At 33.3% G+C, this 23,940-nt stretch overlaps 1 protein-coding gene across 1 annotated transcript; it reads right to left on the minus strand.

The window, feature by feature from the left end:
- Positions 1-5,021: 5,021 nt before the first annotated feature.
- On the minus strand, positions 5,022-6,528 carry LOC144565032 (ENTH/ANTH/VHS superfamily protein). Its single transcript, XM_078314663.1, has one exon. It carries the CDS (start codon positions 6,383-6,385, stop codon positions 5,318-5,320), a length of 1,068 nt encoding a protein of 355 aa, XP_078170789.1. The 5' UTR covers positions 6,386-6,528; the 3' UTR covers positions 5,022-5,317.
- Positions 6,529-23,940: the final 17,412 nt, after the last annotated feature.

Here is a 23,940-nt window from a genome sequence, read left to right on the forward strand (position 1 = left end):
GATGCTAATTGCTATAAACTAGAAAATAAGGAACCTCTAGGGTTTTAGATGATATCCTTCTAATTATTTCATAATATATTTATGACACTCATGTTTACACGTATACAACACTGTCACTAACCCGCATACGGTATAAACCACCCTGCAGATAGAGCCGCACATTAGTACTATAATTCCCTATGGATGCCAGGGTTCGGTCTTATGCGTATTTGAAAGGTTCTCTGACTCTAAGGTTGGCTTGTGGGGAACAATTCAGATTGTCACGGGATGTAATGTAATTAAACCACTCACACTAATCTAATTAATCACATTCTCCTATTACTCGCTAAGTAATAATCCTAAACCCTACTTATTACGAAGTAATAAATAAATTTCTAATTATAATTCAACATGCAATCTAATCTATATCCTGCCAACGGAGCCCACTGGGTTCTAACCCTAGTCTTTGAACCACTGCCAAGCCTCGTTAGCCGAAGTGCTTAGTACTTACTCATATACGTTTGTTACCATATATGATGACCTTACACCTATTGGTATGTGGAGGACATTGACATACAGTAGACAGAACTATGTATGCAAGGATATATTTCAATAACATTCAAAGAATAACAAATTTTCAAATATACATAAGAGAAAAGTAAATATATAAAAAAATAATATAGAATTCAATACATTCAAATCCTAGAGAAGAGAAGTTTAGCTACTCAAAGCCATGATAAAATTAAAGGAATAAAATAAGAAAGACATAACCACAACCCTTGAAGATTGAAAATTCTTCTTCCTTAGATGACGCATTCTTCTCTCGTCTTGGACTTCGAGCGCTTTCCCTTCTCCAACTCTAGAATTTACACACTATTCTACTCTAATTTCTGGACTTACACAACTAAAACATGCACACCAAATCCTATTACATGAGGGGTTTATATAGTAATCCTAATGGTGTAGCTAAGGCGGTCATGGAGGCTATCTTTAGCATTTCAAGGTTATTTTTAGCCTCTAATACTATAAATAAGATCGCCATATATAAACTTCCAATCATAACAGGCCCGCCACTGCTGTAAGTTCGTCCTTCTAGAAGGTTGTTGCTCAACAATTGAGATTTAATTCAACCAAGACAGTTCACGGATCCAATCCGTATGCCCGTGTGGCCTAGGTGTTGAGCCCGCATACGGCCTACTCCAATCTGCATGGCACTTGACTTAGTCGATTTTTCTGTGTTTTCACCATGTGCATGTTGTACACTTTGTGTGAGGTGTTGCATGCTTCATGTGATGTCCTATTTTGACGCTTCCTTCAGAATTGACCTAAATATGACATTTTTTCTCTATTTTCGGCTTAAATACGCAGCTTTCTCCAAAATTTGCCAAAATAGACTAAAAACATGTTTGCGGTAAATAATTCGAGAAAATGGCTACTTTGCATACACTTTTTTGCATTTTTCGTACTAAAAATAGTGATTTTTGCTATATAAATTGGTGTTATCAAGGATCTCTAGGTGAAAACATACTTTCCAAATTCCTCCTCGCGAGGGCTTCACCCATCCAAAAATTGTTAATAAGTATTATTTTTTCCTCACGTTCGGTTTCACTTCTTGCTCTAATTTTTTCGACTTTGGGTGCCATTGTAACTAGGGTTTCACTTTCAAATGACAGTGATGGATTAGACAATTGATATTGATTCTAAATATTTCCTAACAATTTGTAACAATATATAACAAGTTATTAGTAATAAAAAAATAATAAATAAATAAATTACCTTTAGTCACCAAAAAATCGTCCGAAATTGCCTTTCTCTTCTTCTATTTCTCTTTCCTCTGAAGTTGGAATGAATTTTGAGTGGGTAGGAGAGAGAAAACAATAAATATATAGAAGGTTTTATATCATACCGCCCCACTGGGGGCTGTGTGGTGCTGAGAGCTGGTCGCTCCTTGTTTGGGCGGTCAAGCATTTAAAAAAAAAAACTTAGGAGGCATATTTGATAAATTTTTTTAAGGGTATTAGTAAAAATTTCGGCTAGAACATCATTGTATTATAAATTAGTTTTATTTTATGTATATTTTTTAACAATTCATAATAAAATTGTATATGTACTGTCACAATAAAATATGTATATATAACTGCATATTGCATATGCAATATGTAGTGATTTTCTACATGAATGAACAAAATTGTATTTAAAAACACTGATTATGAAAACATTCAAATTGATTTTTGAAAAAATACCAATGTCTACATTGGGCAAACATACGTCTAGGTACATCTGTTATGCTTACTTTTTTTTATATATATATTTGTTATGAATCGCACATGATTTGGTTGGTGAGATGGCATGTCGCATTCCACTTAAGCAGATGGGAATGTTTTGTGAGAACTTGGTGATATTTTGCATTATTGATGAGATATAATTAATTATGAAATTGGATTATTATTGAGAAATATTTAAAGGTTTTTTTGTTTACCAAAAACACGTGTTGTTGCTCTCAGACCAACTATAGTGCACCGAATTTGCATTGGAATATATGATTTATTATTCATAGATGTTTTCTTTTTTATATATTTCTAGCAGATAATAAAAATATTTATTTTCTAACGATATAGAAGTATAGAACTGATCAACAGCTTTGTTACGTTTGGGTGACATAAAAATAGTGCTAAATTAGGAATAGTTGTTATTTTTGACGAGTTATTCTCAACACAACACGTTTGGGTGAAAAAAAAAAAAACGCTATTCTCAAGAAAGAAATAGCTCGGGTTAACTGCTATTCCGCTATTTCTATGAAATGTTGGATCAACGGCTCTTCCGAACCTAAAAATAGCTGCTATTCTAAACTATTCCTTGATTCATCCAAATGCACCCTAAAGATTTGTTATTAAGATATGATAAATTTACATGGGAGACATTATCTATCAATTTAGCTAGTTGCAAAATTAAAGAACACCCATTGAAGCATGTTTGACTAAGCAGGGGCAGAGGATGAGTAGCGGGCAAGATAGGCTAAGTTCTTCTTATAAAAAAAAAAAAAAACATTGTTGTTCTTTTAATTTTTTTATTTTTGCAAGAAACAATACTATTTGCACCCTTATAAAATAAATTTACAGAACATATATTTATTCAACCCACCATCTTAATTTTTTGGATTTGCCCTATCATTAAGACATGCCATTACAAGTACAATTTATATATATACTTATATACTTTTTCAGTATATATATAATTTTATTATCCATTTATCTTTTAAAACGGCGTGAGAGTTTTCTGAAAAGACAAATCCAGATAAAATATGATTATTTATAATTGACATATATCTGAACCACGTATATATACATCTTACATAAACAGATATCAACTCAGAGAAATGTTAGTGGATGGAAAAAATAAAGAAACAATTGAAAGTATAAGAGTTGAGTCAGACTTTCGATCTATGGAGTTAAAGACATATTGAGAGTCAATTATATAAAGTTTGTATGCTGAGATTAAATCAATTTACAGTGTGTATATATGACATTTACTTTAAATTATATAGAAAATTATTAACAAATACAAATTTTAAAGAAAAAATAAGAATAAATTAATCCCATTATAATTGAAAGATAAATAACAGAAAATATCACACTGCTAATCAAATTCTAAAAATAATTATGAAAAAAAAATATAAGTTTTAATTAATACCACACATATCCAAACTTTTGCTACATGGCAGATGGGTCCGTAAATTTTAATTTTGACAATCATTTCCCGAATTATTGAAATCCCTGACATCTATCTTACAACAGTTAATTTACTATGGAATGTTTCATTTAGGATAATAAAGCAACCATAATAATATTTGAGATTTATACTGATATAATTTGATTTTTATGATTTATGACTTCTTTTATTTTGTGAAAAAGTAAAATTTTCTTTTAAAAAATATATACACTCGAATGAGTGAGGCCATGGTATGTTACGGATAGTACCATGCTATAAATTCGTATCTTTATTTTCAAAATTCAAACAGTCAATCCTAAACGTTAAACATGATTCTTCATATGAAAGGTCTAGAATTGTTTTTTAGATAGATATAAAACCATTGTTTTTGAAAGGTCTAGAATTTTCAAATCAAGTGATTTTCTACCTATCTAAAAAAATAGTAAACAAATTCTAAAAAAATATATAATTTGGTCATAAAGTACAACATCATATGAAGATCACGTTGAACGGTTCAGACTAACTGTTTAAACTTTAAAAACCGAAATATAATCAATCCATAGTGCGGGCTATTGTGTAATATGCATATTACCATAGCCTCACTCCACTTGAATTACATATTCATAATATATGAAATGGTAGCAATTTATTTATTTTATTTTTTGGTTTTGTAATTTTTTTAATAAGAAAGTTCGAATTTTATAAGGAATTAAAATTGATATAATATTTTTGTTTAAATAAAAAAATAGTGAACAATTTGAAGAAATTACAAATTCGAAAAGATAGAAAAAAAGTTTCTGAAAAAAGTTTCTGAAATTACAAATTCGAAAAGATAGAAATTACAAATTCGAAAAAAAGTTTCTGAAAAAAAGTATTTTAAAGTTTTTTTATGTGTAGATCATATTGAGCGACTTGAATTGATCGTTCAAACATGAAAAAAAATATTAGCTGGATTGTTTTTTGCTTTGCATGAAATACAAAATATAAATTACATAAACATGGCTGAGTCTCCATTTCCATAGCTATGCACACCATTCATGTCCTCAACGGTCTCGATCATTCTTCTCTTCTCGTTTATATTTTTGCAACTTTTTGTTATGCACACCATTCTCCATAGCTATATATGCACACCATTCATGTATTCTTCTGCAGATTTTATTTTTGCAACTTTTTGTTATTTTCATTATACATAATTTTATCATTTTGAAAAGATACTTATAATTCTAGTGTGTGTGTAATAGTGCAATTCTGTGTCCCTCTCTCTTTACACACATTTATATAAAGGTAACAATGTATATATTATCCAAAACAGCAAATTAAATAAAATACATATGGAGAAAGAATACTAATTATGACAAATTTCCCATTAATTTATTAATCAAATTACATGATTTTAATTGTAGTATAAAGAATAACAAAATATGTAGCAGAACAAACCAAAAACACAAACGGCATGTTACAAATGGCAAGCTAAGTTAATGAAGAGGAAACAAAAGGAAAACAAAAATAAGACACAAAACCATGCAAATCCCCAAATTGTTAGATCCCTTTTCCATTAGGAATCACTAACAACTCAAAAACATTGTTGAATCAGAGGCATCAATACTTGCTGGCTACATATCATCTATTGTTATATGCTAATAGCTTCCAAATCTTCTTCATCAAACTCAACCCAAACTGTGCTTATTGTTGTTTCCAACTTGCCAGGGAACAAGTTATCAGAGTTCTTGTTCTCTACAATTTGGATTTCCTCTGTTGTAATTTCGCCTTTCTCTTGTATTTGATCCTTGCTTGCCACTAAATTCTCTACCGATGGTATATGACTTGGATTAACAATTTTCACAAATGGATAGTCCAAAGCCTTACCAACATGGGTTCTCTTACATTTTTGGTAGAATTCTTGGATTTGGGGTGTTTGAATGCATGATTTTTTAAGTATCTCGCTGACCAAAGACCTCAAAGGCTTACTAGCATTTTCAAAAGGCGATTGCATAAGACAGTCTAACCCCTCTGTGTAACCCTCGTAAACCCGAAAGCTTTCCCTTAAGACTATACCGATTACAGACCGAGCAACCGGACTGTCTAAACTTGAATTTAGCGGAAAGCAATCCATGACACGATAGAGAAGGGTTTGGCATTTGGAGAGTCTAAAACACAGCAACTCCACCATTTCATCGTTGTATGATTGTAACCCTAATTCCATGAAAGGCGTTCTTACCGGCTCGAGATTGCCAGACTGACTGATGGCCCAGCTTATTCTCTCTTCAAGGAATGATGAATAGCAACGAACCAATGAATAACCTTCATCACTATAGTCCAGCAACCATGAGGGATCTAGTTTAAGGTCTTGAGATGACCAAAGGTTGCGCAAGTCTTGCTCGAAATGACGGTCACCACCACGAAGGAGACGGTGGATTAATAGAAGGGTTTTTAGGGCTCTTACCGGCTCTCTTGTGCTTTCAAGACGGGAGGAGATCCTTCTCGAAAGGAAGGTGATCGACCCGGGTGCATTTGAAACTAAAAATAGTATCTCGTGCACGTATCTCTCATCAAAAGCTGTGTCATGTAAATCGGTGCACCGGTCGATCGCTGCTTCTATGTCTGTCAAAATTGCACGGTCGGCTGCTGAGGGTTTGCTGATCATGGCATGATCCATGAAGGAACCTAGCGCTGACCAAATCTTGCTCTTCACCTTCATTACTCACTCTATATATCCTCTTGGCATAAAGATATGAATATTATTTGAGGTGTTAACAGGACAGGTACATTTAGTACTCATAGTTGAGGGGAGAACAGCAAGGGGAAAGAAAGAGGTGATCTCATCTATAAAAGAAATTGTTAGTTACTTAGTTGAGTTCTTTGAACCAAGGTGACCACTGTTGGGCTTATGACTAGAGAAAAAGGTGAAGAAAGGAGGCTCCACTAATGAAAAGATATTAGTATAATTTATATTCCAAAGTCAACTCTTTGTGGCCATGGTGGGAGCATCGCATGCTAGGGAATTTGGTTCCATGTGCATCCAAAACTTCCTCCATTGGGAAATCCACAAAAGGTTTGACTCATAGGCCATCTTTTTCCTAGCGATCTCCCTATATGCTCCTGTGCCTGTTGGGATATGATCAGCACGCCGGGGTAAAAAGAAAAGCCTCATTTCAAAATTAACATCAAACATCGATTTTTTTAGCACCTTTTTTTTTTTCATATAGTATATGAGCGATTAGTTATTGTAAAACTAAATCACAGTTTTACTGACATAAAGATTTTTTTTTTTTTTACCTCGGATTATAAACTGCGATGTGATCGGGGTAAAAAGAGCCTCATTTCAAAATGAACATCAAAGGTCGATTTTTTTAGCATTTTCTTATAGTATATGAGCGATTAGTTATTGTAAAACTAAATCACAGCTTTACCTCCAAACGCTTGGATAGAGGCATTCGTCCAACTAAGTGGTTTTTGCAATTTCAAAGTTAATAGTTGATTTGAAGTGTTAAACATGTTCTACATATATATTAAAATGTGGTTGGAGATCAAATTATAAATATGTATATATATTTTTTATTTTTTGAAAATAATTGTTTTCATATTATTATTTTTACAATATTAAATCAGAAGTATAACTAAAGTGTTCTAAAGTTTATCTGTGAACTCAAACTCTAAAATCTATCGGATTGACTTCAAATGACGAATTAAAATTACTGAAACTCATCTACCTTACAAGTGATGCATCTACATGTGTAAATTTTGAACTTTCGATTTAATTTAGTATAAGTCAACCGGTCAAAATTAGAAGGTTTATAAATTAATTTTAATGCATTTTATCACTTAACTCTATACAAAATTAATTCAAAACTTCAAAATTTTCACATATAGACGCACCACTCGTAAAGTAGATGAATTTTAACGGTTTGAAATTATCGTTTGAAGTCAATCTAATAAATTTTAGAGTTAAATTTACAAATGACCTCAGTGAACTTAAGAACACCCTGGTTCTACTGCTAAAACATTTTTTTTTAATCCTTGGCAGAAGTTGCCAGTGTAAAACACAATATCAATTTATTTAATAATTATCGTTATTCGTTTTATTATATGTTATCTTAATGGGTAAGGGTAGAGCATGTGTAAGTTTTAATATATATATATATATAATAGATAAGGATAAAATATAACTAAAATTAATTGACACTCCTATCTAAGATAGACTCCACCAAGCTCGTAACCTCTATCTAAGACAGGCTCGAAAATAAATTATTCGGCTGGAATTAACTCGGTTTGGGTGGTTTGGATGGAGCAAAAATAGTACTAATCCGAGAATAACACTATTTTTTAGAGTTATTCGATGTTTGGATGGAGCAAGAATATATAGCACTAACCCACTATTCTTTGTTTGTCCTATATGGGTTAGCTCACTATTCTACTAACTCAATCAAAAATTGAGTTAGCTACTATTCTCAAAACTTAAGATTAGCTCTATTCTTGCTATATTTCTTGTTTCATCCAAACGTAAAGAGATGCTCTTTCATGTGGGAAAGAGGGTAAAGCAGAGGGCATTGTAACTCCACATTATTCTTATAATCCACCTCTAAATGTAATTAAGATTGAAATTGTTACCTTTACATTAATCTCAATGTTTTTCTCAATTGACGGCAATTTTTGCTAGCTAGCTATGTAAATATGGAAATAAATCTGCTGTGATTCCAAAGAATTGCAGGTCCCTGCAATTCCACATCAAATCATTTATTTTTTGTTATGTACGAATATTAAGAGCAGTTATTTTTTGCACAATTTCAAAGTAAATGAAGGGATGGATGTCGAATCATAGAGTTCCTGTGATTCTTTGGATTCGCAGCAGATTTATTTCCTTGTAAATATAGAAGAATGGCCTTTTAGACCGAAATTTTTAAAAATACCATTTTATTAAAATTATTAAACCAAAACACCAATATGGGCTGAAATTAATATAATTCGCATGGCCGCTTCCAGGGAAAGCGGGCAGCTGGAACCGGGCCGCTGCGAGGAGAAGCGAGCAATTATATGGGCCGCTTCTAGGCCCAGTGGGCTGGCCGCTTTGGGGGCCAGCGGCCACAGTGGCTGCTTCGGGGGGCAGAGGGCACCCTGCGCAAATAATATATATTACAGAGTTGTATTATAGAGTTGAGAGAGAGATTCATTTCACGTTATTTTCACCATTCTTCTCAGCAGAACAGTAAGTTTTTTATTTTCTATCTTTTTAAAAAAAAATTAGTATTTATAATTAATTTAATTAATTTTTAATTTTAGGTTTTCTTATACTCATACCAAATGGCTGTTATGATATCTATTTACACTGGTGGTGAGATTTTAACAGGCCCTAATGGGGTTTATTACAGTATCGGGCCTGTTTCTGTGATACCAGTAATCTCAGGTACTGATTTGTTGGTTCTGAAATTGATTATTTCTCAGAACCTCGGATTGAATCAGGATTGATATGACCTTGATATTCAGGCCAAAATTAGCATGCCCACTGGTTCAGGCCAAACTTGGTTCCAACTTTTTCCTGTTCAGAATGATGGAGTCTGGCAGGTACTGTACAACTAGACAATTAGTTTTTCTGGGGGTGGATACAAGATAATTGAACTCTTTATGGAGATTAACCGAGTCCAACGTCCTAACCCCCTTGCAAGGTTAATCCAGGGTGCTAGTCGGGCCAATGCGTCAACCTCCTCAAGTCCAGTGTCCCAACTGTTGGGTTTCGGGATAACCAAAACCCGTTTAGGCTTAAGCTGGGGAAAGAACGTAAAACAAAAATTTTACTTCTAACTTAAGCCAAGGATTAAACAGGGTATGTCAGGAAACTTTCCAAGGCGGTCCACCTTCAGTATTCCTTTGGCATCAAAACCCAATTTAATCCTTTTAAAGATCTACTCCATGATTGATTTCTAAAACTTTAATCTACTTACCAATTAAATAGATTAATATAACATATTTATACCTTGTTTCCAAATCACAGTTGGAATGCAGACCGAGCGAGTAGAGCTACATCACGGGAATGATTCTACTCGGAGCACCAAACGTATGGTACCTCTATCGGTTATCCACCAGGACTAACCAGAGAGCGGTTTATTTCTTTTGCCAGAAATACCGTAAACCGCAGAATTATGCAAAAACACTATTCACGGGGAAAAGACGAAAACCCGTAAACACGAATTTTCGGTTGCTCAGTTTCATCAATAAGCAAAACTGACATACCGCGAAATTTGATAAAACACTATTCATCAATCCAGTAAATATACTTCACAACAACCCGCAAGATTATACGTCAACTACGTATTGTTAGTTTGTAATAATCTAGAAGTCAATAATACGATAATTTATCATAAAGCTTTGTTCATGAATTGGATGATTAATATCATTTTATTGCCTTGAGTATTATTGAATTTATGGATCATTTCGAGTTCATGACTGAAATTGTGAAACTCCATAATATAGATGATATATACTCTTAATCTTAAAAGGTCACTAACCAAGGTAATTAGCAGGAACACTAATTACCGCTATAAGGTTAGTATGTGGATTAAAAGATGGTTAAGTTTTACAAACCATTTGACACGAGATGTCATTTTAATCACATAGATACATGTTCTAGGAACATGGTATTTGACAGACCCCGAATGAGACATTAAATAGAATTGTGTTCGTGTCGTTAATGTTTCTCATTCAGTGTCACGTTCTAAAGTATGAGGTATTTATCGTTCCCACTAAGAAATATATATGTGTGAGTGTTATCTAACACTGTCCGTAAAAAGCAGTCATAACGGTAGCATTTCGATATATATAGCTTAGCTGAGGAAGTGATAGTCTGCCAAGAATACTACTTGTCCCTCGTATCTCTATACGAGTTATAGCATCACTGGGCCCCTTGATAGAGTAAGATTATCAGCGCGCGGTATAATTACAAGAGTAATTATATTTGATAATCTGCTCAAGATCAAGAAAAGATTCAGTTAGCAAGGATGACACACATCTACCTTGAAACTGATCTGATAGCTATGAGATAGAAGAACAAACACAAGTAAATTGTTTACTGGATCGTGATATTGTACAGTACAGCATCATCTGTGTAATTGGATGGTCATGATGTGTTGCCAGACGCCACCCATGATTATAGAAGTTAAAACGGTTTTAACTCTATTTACCAACATAACACAGATCCTATTGGGTCACACCATATAGGAGTTAATCGGAGAATCTTATTTTGATTGATTATAAATTGGTTATGATCAATGATAAGATGGTTATAATTAATTATACGTGTTATAATTAAATTATAAATGTTATGTAAAAATAACAAGCAAAAACATTGGTTAATTTATAAACGTGTATGACACGTTGTATAAAAGTTAACCGGTTAATTTATAAATGTGCAGGACACATTGTATAAATTATCGAAACAACAACCGCAAGAAAAATATATATAATTATTCAGAATAATTATACGAATATTATTTGTGTTCGGGCCGAGGGCATTCGAGTCTTTTCAGATTCGTCCTTATCCGCATGACATGTCATCGATCTTATCCAGATGACACGTCATCAATACCGAAACAAATAACCGAAAGAAAAATATATATATATAATTGTTCAGAATAATTATACGAATATTATTTGTGTTCGGGCCGAGGGCATTCGGGTCTTTTCAGATTCGAGCTTATCCGCATGACACGTCATTGATCCTATCCAGATGACATGTCATCAATCCTATCCACAAGGGCAAAATGGTCATTTCACACCTATGCCACCTTGCATGTGTAGAAGCATGGAGAAGGATGTCGAAGGGTGTGGAAGGGGTATTTTGGTCATTTCACATATAAAAGGATGAGGTGTCAATGGCATATCTTGTAAATAGGCCGAACTTGGAGGGCATTTTGGTCTTTTGCAACCAAATCTAAACACTATAAATAGGGGTGGAGGGGTAGAGAGAGAAAGAGATATTCACATATATACATATGCACATTCACATGTATCTTTTCGTGCAGAAACGAATCGGTATTTTCTCTCTTTCCCGGTTTCTCTCCCAAATAGTGTTTCGGTTGAGAAAAGAAAGTTATACGTAGTTGACGTATAATCTTGCGGGTTGTTGTGGAGAATATTTACGGGATTGATGAATAGTGTTTTATCGAATTTCGCGGTATGTCAGTTTTGCATATTGATGAAACTGAGCAACCGAAAATTCGTGATTACGGGTTTTCGTCTTATTCCCGTGAATAGTGTTTTTGCATAATTCCGCGGTTTACGGTATTTCTGGCAGAAGAAATAAACCGCTCTCCGGTTAGTCCTGGTGGATAACCGATAGAGGTATCACACGTGTGATACTCCGAGTCGATTCCTTCCCCGGTGAGGCTCTACTCGCTCGGTCTGCATTCCAACTGTGATTTGGAAACAAGGTATAAATATGTTATATTAATCTATTTAATTTGTAAGTAGATTAAAGTTTTAGAAATCAATCATGGAGTAGATCTGTAAAAAGGATTAAAAGGGTCCTTGCAATGAAAGACTTCAGAAGGAACTCTGCTTTGGTCTTTCCGGCATATCCCTTTTAATTCACGGCTTGAGTTAGAAGTAAAAATTTTGTTTTACGTTCTTTCCGCAGCTTAAGCCTAAACGAGTTTTGGTTACCGCGAAACCCCAAAAGTGGTATCCGAAAACCCAACACGTATAACTTTCTTTTCTCAACCGAAACACTATTTGGGAGAGAAACCGAGAAAGAGAGAAAATACCGATTCGATTCTGCACGAAACGATACGTGTGAATTAGTGATTTTTCTCTCTACCCCTCCACCCCTATTTATAGGGTTTAGGGTCAGTTGCCAAAATACCAAAATGCCCTCCAAGTTCGGCCTATTTACAAGATATGCCATTGAATGGATAAGGATGATGACATGTGGATGAGATCGATGACATGTCATCTGGATAGGATTGATGACACGTCATGCGAATAAGGACGAATCTGAAAAGACCCGAATGCCCTCGGCCTGAATACAAATAATATTCGTATAATTATTCTGAACAATTATATATATATTTTTGCGGTTGTTGTTTCGGTAATTTATACAACGTGTCCTGCACATTTATAAATTAACCGGTTAACTTTTATACAACGTGTCACACACGTTTATAAATTAACCAATGTTTTTGCTTGTAATTTTTACATAACATTTATAATTTAATTATAACACGTATAATTAATTATAACCATCTTACTATTGATCATAACCAATTTATAATCAATCACAATAAGATTCTCTGATTAACTCCTATATGGTGTGACCCAATAGGATCTGTGTTATGTTGGTAAATAGAGTTAAAACTGTTTTAACTTCTATAATCATGAGCGGCATCTGGCAACACATCATGACCATCCAATTACATAGATGATGCTGTACTGTACAATATCACGATCCAGTAAACAATTTACTTGTGTCAGTTCTTCTGTCTCATAGCTATCAGATTAGTTTCAAGGTAGATGTGTGTCATCCTTGCTAACTGAATCTTTTCTTGATCTTGAGCAGATTATCAAATATAATTACTCTTGTAATTATACCGCTAGCAGATAATCTTACTCTATCAAGGGGCCCAGTGATGCTATAGCTCATATAGAGATACGAGGGACAAATAGTATTCTTGGAAGACTATCACTTCCTCAGCTAAGCTATACATATGGAAATGCTACCGTTATGACTGTTTTTTACGGACAGCGGTAGATAACAATTACACATACATATTTCTCAGTGGGAACGATAAATACCTCATACTTTAGAACGTGACACTGAATAAAACATAAATGACACGAACACAATTCTATTTAATGTTTCATTCGGGGTCTGTCAAATACCATGTTCCTAGAACATGTATCTATGTGATTAAAATGACATCTCGTGTCAGGTGGTTTGTAAAACTTAACCATCTTTTAATCCACATACTAACCTTATCGCGGTAATTAGTGTTCCTGCTAATTACCTTGGTCAGTGACTTTTTAAGAGTATATATCATCTATATTATGGAGTTTCACAATTTCAGTCATGAACTCGAAATGATCCATAAATTCAATAATACTCAAGGCAACAAAATGATATATAAATAAACATTCAATTCATGAACAAAGCTTTATGATAAATTATCGTATTATTGACTTCTAGATTATTACAAACTAACTTCAACCCCCTTTACAGATTGACATGCCTGAAAGTAGTAATGCCCCAGTTCAGGAGGGCCGACGGTCTACTAGTCGGCCCTCCCGTCGATCCCGAATCCCTTTCCCGATTGACATGCCTGAGAGTAGTCAAGCCCCAGTTCAGAGGGACCGACCGTCTAATAGTCGACACTCCCATCGATCCCGAGCCCAACCTTGTGATCCGAAGGAAACTGAGGAGACGGTGGATCCGGAAATACAAGAGGCAGAGGAAAATTTGGGGGATGTTGATCCTGATTGCATGAGCGATCATAGTGACACAGCAGATACGAGGCCTGTGCTCGGGCAGAGAAAAAAAATTCAAGGTTGATAAAGGGTTTCAGATAATGGGTCGTGGGGTTGAGCACCCGATTGGAGCTTTCAATGACCTGTCAGGTTTTCAGGAAGCAAATGTGGGGTTATTTGGTAGACATGCAGAGTTTGAGAATGAATTGTCAGAGGGACAAACCTATGATTCAAAGGAGGAAATGAAAGCTGCAATTTACAAGTTTCACATTCTTTGTAATAAAGAGATTAAGAATACGCACAGTGACAAACAACGGATTAGGTTCAAGTGCAGGGACCCCAGATGTGGTTGGTACATTAATGCAAGGGTCACTGGTTTTGGTACACAATGGAAAGTATCCAGGTGCCCAACAAAACATGTTTGTCATGCGGATGCCACAAGAATAGATCATGCACAGTTGACCGCTGCTATGGTTGCCGATTGCATCTCGGTGCACATGAGAAATGACGTAGATTTGAGTATCACTGCTGTCAGAATAGCTTGTGCACAAACGTACAACGGTCAGGTACCAGCGTACAATAAATTATGGCGAGGAAGGGAGTTGGCAATTGCCCGCCAATTTGGTAGTTGGGAGGGGTCATATGCGCTTATAGTCCCCTTATTGGAGGCAATTAAGCGAAAAAATCCAGGTACATTGTTTGATGTTACCTCATATCCAACTGGTGAGCCTGGACCTTACAGGTACTTTAATAGGGCGGCTTGGGCATTTGGACCATGCATAGAGGCTTTCCAACACCTGAGACCTGTCATCACTGTTGATGCCTGTTTCTTATCAGGCCGGTAAAATGTTGATTGCAACCGGGTACGATGTAGAAAATCAGCTCCTCCCGTTGGCTTTTTCATTGGTAGATACAAAGAATTTTGAAGATTGTGCATGGTTCATGCAATGGTTGAGGCGCAATGTAATTCGCTCCAGGTTTGTGTGTGTCATCACTGATAGGGGTAAGGGCAAAAAAAAGGTGTTTCGACAGGATGATCTGGGATGGAATGAGGAAGATGAGGATGAGTGCGTTCACCGTCTTTGTGCTACTCACATAGCAGAAAATATGAAAAAGAATCATTGCAATGAACAAGCAATCAAGTACTTCAGGATATGTGTGGCGAAGAGAAAGATGAGGAGATATGAGCAAGGAATGCAAGTAATGGGAGATGTATGTGATCGGGCTCTGAATTGGTTGGACAGTGTGGGTAAGTATCTAGATCAAGATGAGAACGAATGTTCTAAACCATGGAAGATATTCCAGGCGTTGGATGGGGGTTTCCGTTGGGGAATTATGACAACGAACGGGTCCGAGTCTACCTCGAGCTGAATTCATAAATTTTAACACTTACATCAATCAGATGTGCCAAGATTTACAATTTTATTTAGATCAAATTTTAAATAAAATAAGAACTTACATATTCTCTGTAGGGCTACCAGGTAACATACTCTGGATCATCCCTGAGATGCTCGATCTCCTGTCTCTAGTGATTGATGCCGAGAGTCCCGCCATGACCTGCCCCGATATAGGTCTTCGGATAGCTCCACATATGCGCATATGCAGGGCATGTGTCTGGCTCGGGTCTGCCCCAATCTGGCACATCTGTCTTGCAAGTGATTGTCGGACGGCCAACAATCAGATGCGCTCAGGACCAATGCTGCAACAACATGCATGATCCAATAAATGTCTTGTTCTTCTTCAGACATGCTTGATTAAGACCCCTGTACAATGTTAGTGTCAACAACCGGTGTAGTGATGATATTTTTCATATTGAAATTTGTAAACAATAATTTCAAGTCACACACCTATACAAGCATGCGAGAGTCGCAGCCCCCCAATTTTACTTGCTCGCATTGGGCAAATCAGCCAGCAATGGGAGATAGCACAGCCGTACCTGATCTCATATGGAGTGGGTATAACTGGTGCACCTCCACTGGAAGAAGGTACATCCCTACTAGAAGACGGTCCAGATCCCATAGATGCCATGCTGTATTTTATATTTTGGTCTTATTAGGATTTGAAATTAAATTTCATAAAATAATTATAGTTTGGGTATTAATTATTTTGGTCAATAACTAATTTTCATATTTATTTTGGTGAATAATCAATTTTGGTACAATACGATAATTATTTTGGTCAAATAATCAATTTTGGTACAATTTTATAATTATTTTGGTCAATAATCAATTTTCATACCATTTCATAATTATTTTGGTCAATAATTAATTTTGATACAATTCCATAATTATTTTGGTTACTAAATAATTACATGATCCTAAACCCTAAATATTTACCTTACTCATACTCCTACTTTAAACTAAAATTTAAATTTAGAAAGAAGAAGAAAATTACCTGATTTGAAGGGATGGCTCTCAAATGAATCGTATCAAAAAAACGAGACAGCGGTCACTATTTATAATACCATGGCCGCTACCCTCCAAAGCGGCCCAGCCCGCTGGGTCCAGAAGCGGCCCAAATAAGCGCCCGCTTCCCCTCCCAGCGGCCCGGTTCTAGCTGCTTGCTTCCCCTGGCAGCGGCCATGCGAATTATATTATTTCCAGCCCAGATTGGTGTTTTGGTTTATTAATTTTAATAAAATGGTATTTTTAAAAATTTCGGCCTTTTAGAGGGATATGTTCATGCAAATATACTTTTTAATATATATATAGAGAGAGAGTGTGACTAATGTGCATTCGAATGTATATGGGCCGAAATACATACGGTTCAAATTTAACTTTTCAAAATTCAAACGGTCGATCCGAACCGTTCATCTTGTTCTCCATATTAATATGTGCCTGGAGACCAAATTTTACATTTTTCTGAATTTTTTTACTATTTATTAAGTATTTTACAAAATTGTTGATCCAACGGTGGCTTAACAAAACAGTAAAATAAGCAACCACCTTTTGTGGATTTTTTTTACTATTTATTAAGTATTTTACAAAATTATTGACAGTTTTTTCCGTCAATCATAAAAGAAGTTCTCAATTTATCTTGTTGAATAAAAAGATAAATTTTATATTTATAAAATTATTATTTTATACTGGAATGTTTTGTTTGATTAATGCTTACTTTAGATGCTAAGTTGCTAACACAAGCAACTTTGTACTAAGATAGTAATATTTAGCCATTGAAAGTTGCATTTTAGAGAATCTCAACTTCGAAGTATATCGCTTTCATAGTAAAAAAAAAAAAAAAAAAAAAAAAAAAATCCGTTTTAAGTTATTTAATTTGAAAATAAATCTTGGAGTAGGTGAGGCCGTGAGGGAGCAGAGTCGGAGACGGTAGTCAATTGTTACACTAGAATAAAATTCTAAAGCCTATTGCTTTATTTGGCATTTTGATTTTTCTAAATAATAGAAACTTAGAGGGACAATGATGTTTCTCCTATAATGTCAAGTTACAACTTGTAACTCAGTTGGAGAAGCTAGCTGTAGCTTTCTCCTTTCAAAGTCTCTTTATCCTCTCTTTCTCTGTTTTTATTTTTGAAAAGTTAGCCGTGGTTGTATTTCATAGAATTATTTTTACTTCATACTGAAAAACATATTTATTATAAAAAGACACATTTAAAAGTTAATATTTATTGAAATAAAATTTAAAATTACTGATTTTATGAAGAAAAAAAATTATATGTAGTAAATTTGACAATAAATATTTTTTTTGAAATGTTAAATTATAAGTTAAATATCACAATTAACTAGGTAGGAATCTTTACCGAGTAATTAAAAAAAGTTACATAGTATTTTAAATACAACAACTATATTTTCAAATGAAAATACATGAATTCTTCAATCAAGATAAATCAAGAGGAAAAAAAATATCTAACAACTAGTATTAAGTGTGACGTAACTAGGGGTGGCAAAAAAAATTCGTAGTCCGTGATTAGATTTGGATTTGATTTGAGTTTAGTTCGATTCGAAATTAGTTCATTTAACCCAGTTCGGTTTAAATCTTATTTAAATCAAACTCAAACTGGGTATAATTCATTCAAAATTGATTCATGAACTATTTAGGTTCGAATCTCAAATAATACAACTAATGAATTCAACCATTAATTTTAATAATGCAGAAACCAAACTTGTATCACAGCTCATAATTGTTAATATAATGGTAACTTATAGTAGGAAAATGTTTTAGCAGCGTAACAAATTAACATTGGAATAAATTACATTTGACTAGGTCCATGCCGTGATTTTAATCAATCCAGTAACGTAAAAGATAAGGAAATCTTGAACTAATCCATAATCCATTAGTGTGAATTCATGAAAGATAAAAGAAAACCATGTGAATTTTATCGCTCGAGAAGAAAACTAATACATAAACTACCGGTATAACTAGAGTTGTCAAAAAAATTTGTAGTTCGTAATTCGATTGACTTCGATTCGAAAAATGTGTAGTTTGCAATTAATTTGATTCGAAACAAATTAAATCCAGTTCAGTTTGAATCTCATTCAAACTCAAACTCAAACTAGGTAAGTTCGATTCGGTTTGATTCGTCGCCACCCCTAGACGTAACCGAGAAGTGTTAAAATTCAATTACTTTTATGAAATATAGATTATAATTTATAAATAAAGAAGGTCTACATCTCAGTGTAAATCTCTATCTAGCCTGATGTCCCTGTAAACTGTCTAGATACATGCCCCTCTCCTCTCCTTTCCCCAACCCCACACAATTCTCCTTGGCATTTCAACGGGTAATATGCCCATGTGTTCCATTGTCCTTGACAATTGTTGGATATCAGATTGTAAGCGTATATTATTATATTCTTTTATTGCTATTGGTAGCAGTATATATAAGACATCTTTAAAGATTCGTGTCTTCTCCAGCTTGTTCAGTCGTCCAGTTTGACAAAATAAGGAACATAAGCGATGCTATTTAGAAAAAGAAAATTAAAAATGTAAAATTTGGCTCTTAATATATGAAAATTATATTGAAAGATTCAGATCAATTGTTTGAATTTTGAAAATAAAGTATAGATCCAACCATAGTATATACTGAAGTGCGCTAGGCACCTCACTCTAGTCTGTGTGAATAATAATATAAAGTAAATATTATTATATAATTCAGACATATGTATTTTTGTAAAAAAATATAACTCTTATTAATGAGTTAGGCTAATATGACACTAGTGTTATATCAAACTAAATAACACCACATCTTAAACCCTTAGATCTGTTTTAAGATTCGTACAAAATGAAGTGCTTGAACAGTAAAAGTGGATAGTATGAATCTTAAAGCAGATCTAAGGGTTTAAGATGTGGTGTTATTTAGTTTGATATAACACTAGTGTCATATTAGCCTAACTCCTTATTAATATCGACTTTAATTTTTTTAGATATTTCTATTACAAAAGTTTAATAAGGTGAGATGAGATCATTAACATATTTCATTTATTTATGATGAAACTTGTATAAATTATTGTACGAAGCTAGTGAAATTCATATGATAATATATTTCATATTGATCAATTTATTTGATTTCTTTCTTTCTGTATATCCTTTGGGGTTTGATTGTGTGTAATTGTAACAGATGATGGCAAAATTAATATAAAATTGAATGAAATTTTTAAAAGGTAGAAAAGATTAATTGATATGAATTTTTACAGTCAAACTTATATTTTGTCATTTAGCCCCTTCTCTATTTTATGTAATGAAGAACGCTGGGAATGGAATAAGAAACTGATTATTTTTAGAAATCGAATATCTTCATTTTCTTTTCCTTGTCACTTAGTGAAGACTCCGACAAGATACAAATTTTATTAATTTTTGTAGAGACAACAATTATTCGACCATTCTAACAACTAAATGGGAATTATGGGAGTGTCTCCCATTTTATGTACACTCTTTTTGTGTGTGTGTGTGTGTGTGTTGCTTTTACTCGTCTATATGTATATATTTTAAGAGAAGTCACTTGGCAATATTTATTTCAACATTGTTGAAGATGAACTTTCAAAAACATAAATATAATTAAAAAAATAAAAATAAATTTATATACATGCTATTGTACATGTAGATAGTCTACCAATCAAATTTCATATAATTTAAGCATTGTTTGATGATACATCAAATAATGATCGTTAATTTAGAAATTTTAAATCACTTGATATATAATAAAAGGTATATTAAATATTATCATAGTTTATAAATATAATATATGAATAATGTAAATTATGACTATTTGATTTTAAATTTAAAGTTTATTATTGAAAATTGTCAAAATAAAACATTGTCAAGCGATCCTTCCTGATTTTTTTTAAATCTACAAATACTGTATAAATACTTGTCTAAATTTAATGCACTTCAATAAGTCCTAAAAACACTAACTTATCCACACACAAAATTTCCATTCGAATTTCGAACCCGCAACTTCCTACACAAATAACATTGACTTTGTCACTATAGATACTTATAATTGTCTAGTTATTTGAAATTCTCAATTATTCTGTATAGCATACAAATTTATTTGGCTAAAACTCATGCCCAGTTAAAATTAGCGTAAACATGAATAGTAGGAATATCATGTTTCTTTCAAATAGAATGGGTACTTCATTCTAAAATGCACAATTATCTCAATTCAATATACATGCACTTAGTTAGTATTTTGAAAAGGGCTTATGCCTTTTACATATTTTTGAAAAGATTTTTTTTTAGTAAAAATTGAAGGTCAAGTCACCTAACTATTTAATATTCACAAAAAGATTTTCATTCGTAACAAGAATGAGACACTTTTTGCGAGGATAAAAAAATGACTTTTCGCGACGGAGTATCGTCATTGTTCTGTTTTTTCTATTCGCGACGGTGTACTGTCATAAATGCTCTTTTTCCCTCGAGAAAAGTGTCTACTATGTCGTATTTCGAATCTGCAACATCTCATACAGAGAGCATTGTCATTGTCACTAGATCAAATGCTAGTTCTCTTTTGAAAAGATATTCACATATGTTTTTTTTTTTTGTCCATCGTGCGTGAGGATTAAATTATGGTAAGTTGCGAGCTAAAAGATTGAAAAATTTAGTAAAATAAAATTTATTAATTTATATTTATATTTATGTGTTGGGAAAAATATTCTGAGTATAATTCAGTGCAACATATGGTGCACTTTTAGCTATTGACAGAATGGGTACTTATTTCCTTTGCAAGATATACACGATAATTAATTAGATCGAAGCCTTTGCATTTTCCTTTTTGGTATTAAATTGTTTGGTGGAGTATGCTGTTCTAAGTACTAACCACTTTAGCATCATGCCTTTTTCATACTTTTTTTTTTTCCAAATAGAAAGAATCCATCATCAACCTTTTCACATAAGACATTTAATTATCAAGTAAACTTGCCTTATATAATCCAATTACTTTAAACCTAAAAAAGCTGATCCCATTGTCTCCTCGGTTTACACTTATCGAAATATCATTGGCCAATCCTTTCTCAAACCATCTTTTGTAAACAACTACATTGTGAAGAGATTATGAGGCATTATTATTGCATCCGAATGGTCAAAAAAATTGGTTTAAAATTACCATAACATCAAATTATTTTAAAAAAAAAAAAAAAAACATCGTCACCGATATAAGATGTGAAATATATATACTACAAATTTTATATAAAGGATTGATAAATTTATAAAATATATTATCAAATTAGACTAAAATTAATTCGCGGTTAATTAAATACTTAAATTATAGGCAACATGTAATTAAATTCTTTTGATAGTAATAAAAATTGAGCAGATGATCAAAATTGTCAAATAAAGTTAGTGTCTATATATCATTTTTTACAATTAACTTTAACCATAATATCAAGTATCATAAATTTTCATGTAGATGAAGAAATTTTTTTATGTCTCTGTTTGTTTAATAATTGAAACATCATACTAACTATTTTTTTTTACTCGTTTGCACTTTGAACAACATACTTTCCTACCTCGTGCAACATCCAGCAAGCTCCGAAAGTCCGGGGATTTTCGGGGGACTGTTAGCTGCTTCCTTTTCTAAATTAAACTATTATGATCACTATTATAATTTTATGGTATGGTGCGCTAAATTGTTACAAATAGTGTTCAAGCTATGAACGCTATTTGAACTTTGAACTAATATTTATGGCTTAAAACTATTTTTTTTTACTCGTCTGCACTTTGAACAACATACTTTCTTACCTCGTGCAACATCCAGCTAGGGGTGTTCAAATGGTTCGGTTTATTTGGTTTTGAACCGAACCGGTAAGATTTGGTTTTGAACCGAACCGGTAAGATTCGGTTTTGAACCGAACCGGTAAGATTCGGTTTAAATGGTTCGGTTGTTCGGTTGAATTGGTTCGGTTCGGTTGATTTTGTGACTTAGTTTGGTTTAAATTGTTCGGTTCGGTTTTGATTTCTCAAAACCGATTAAACCGAACCGACCGATTTTATTGATAGGGTCAAGACTTCTAGTATTATTTTGGTTCATTAATCAAAACCGAAGTTTAAATTGGTTCATTAATCAAAACCAAAGTTTAAATTGAGTATTATAGATGTATTGAGTTTTGATTTTTGAGAAAGTTCGGTTCAACCGAACAAACCGAAGTTTAAATCGGTTTAAATGGTTCGGTTTTAATTTGGTTTGCTATTTTAGTTCGGTCGGTTCGGTTGGATTTTCAAACTTCGGTTTTAAGTTCGGTTTGATTATTTTAGTTCGGTTTAAACCGAACCGACCGTTTGAACACCCCTACATCCAGCAAGCTCCGACAATTTCGGGTTCCTATGAATTTCAGTCTAGTGAAGGAACACTAACTCACTATGTTCAATAACTAATTAAGATATATAAACACTTAGACTAGATGGTGTAAAGTATCGTAACTAATAGATACTAATTAATTAAGGATAAGGTGAAGACCAAGAACATGTATGTTGTATGGTAAACAGTACTAAGACTAGCTAGATAAAGTAAATAAAAACATCCTAACTGAATACTAATTAAGGTACTAAGACTACTTAATTTAACTCTAATGCACTGAGGTTAATTAGGTGAAAAAATTGATACAAAAGGATTAAAAATTGAAAAGTTAGTTATTAGTTTTTAATATAGTGACAAAGACAGTGTCATTTGCATGAGAGGTCTCAACTTTCAAACGTGAAAATAAATATATGGTTCTCATGACTTTAAAGAGTTCTATTAAACATAATATAATTCTCTATTTTTTTTTTTTTTTGAAATCATAATTATCTGTTCTTAATTAATCAATTGCTAAATTGACTGAAAAAATAATCTGGAACTTAAAGGGGTAAAAAAAAAAATGGAAGTAAAGGGGGTCTTTACTCTTGAACCGATTATAATAAAACAAAATAATACACACATTTATACTAATTAAACAGTTTATCCTAAATTAATTAATTAAGTTCACATCAGCAGTGTGTTTGGTACTTGAAACATTTTCATTTGTTGAAACAATAGTCAGCCCCTTGGATTACATACAGCGGTAATTCAGTATATCTGCGACAGTAATACAGTATAATATTGCATAATGGCAAATCCACTAAGTAACAAGGAATAATAATGTTCTAACTTCCTAGAGAGATTGAATCAGATTCTTTGGTCAAGTGGCAGCAACTTGGAGCTGTACCACACCAACCCGGAGATATAATTCCTTTCTCTATTAACTATTAAGTGGACTTTGAATTTTCATTTTTCACTAAAAAGTATTTATGAAGTGATTTCCCACTTGTATAGGTTCTGCCTTAAACGTTTTAAATAGTGACATTCGAATTAATTTGTTTTAGTTGAAAAACACATGG

This window comes from Carex rostrata, chromosome 1, assembly GCF_964058835.1.
Source record: "Carex rostrata chromosome 1, lpCarRost1.2, whole genome shotgun sequence".
NCBI lineage: Eukaryota > Viridiplantae > Streptophyta > Magnoliopsida > Poales > Cyperaceae > Carex > Carex rostrata.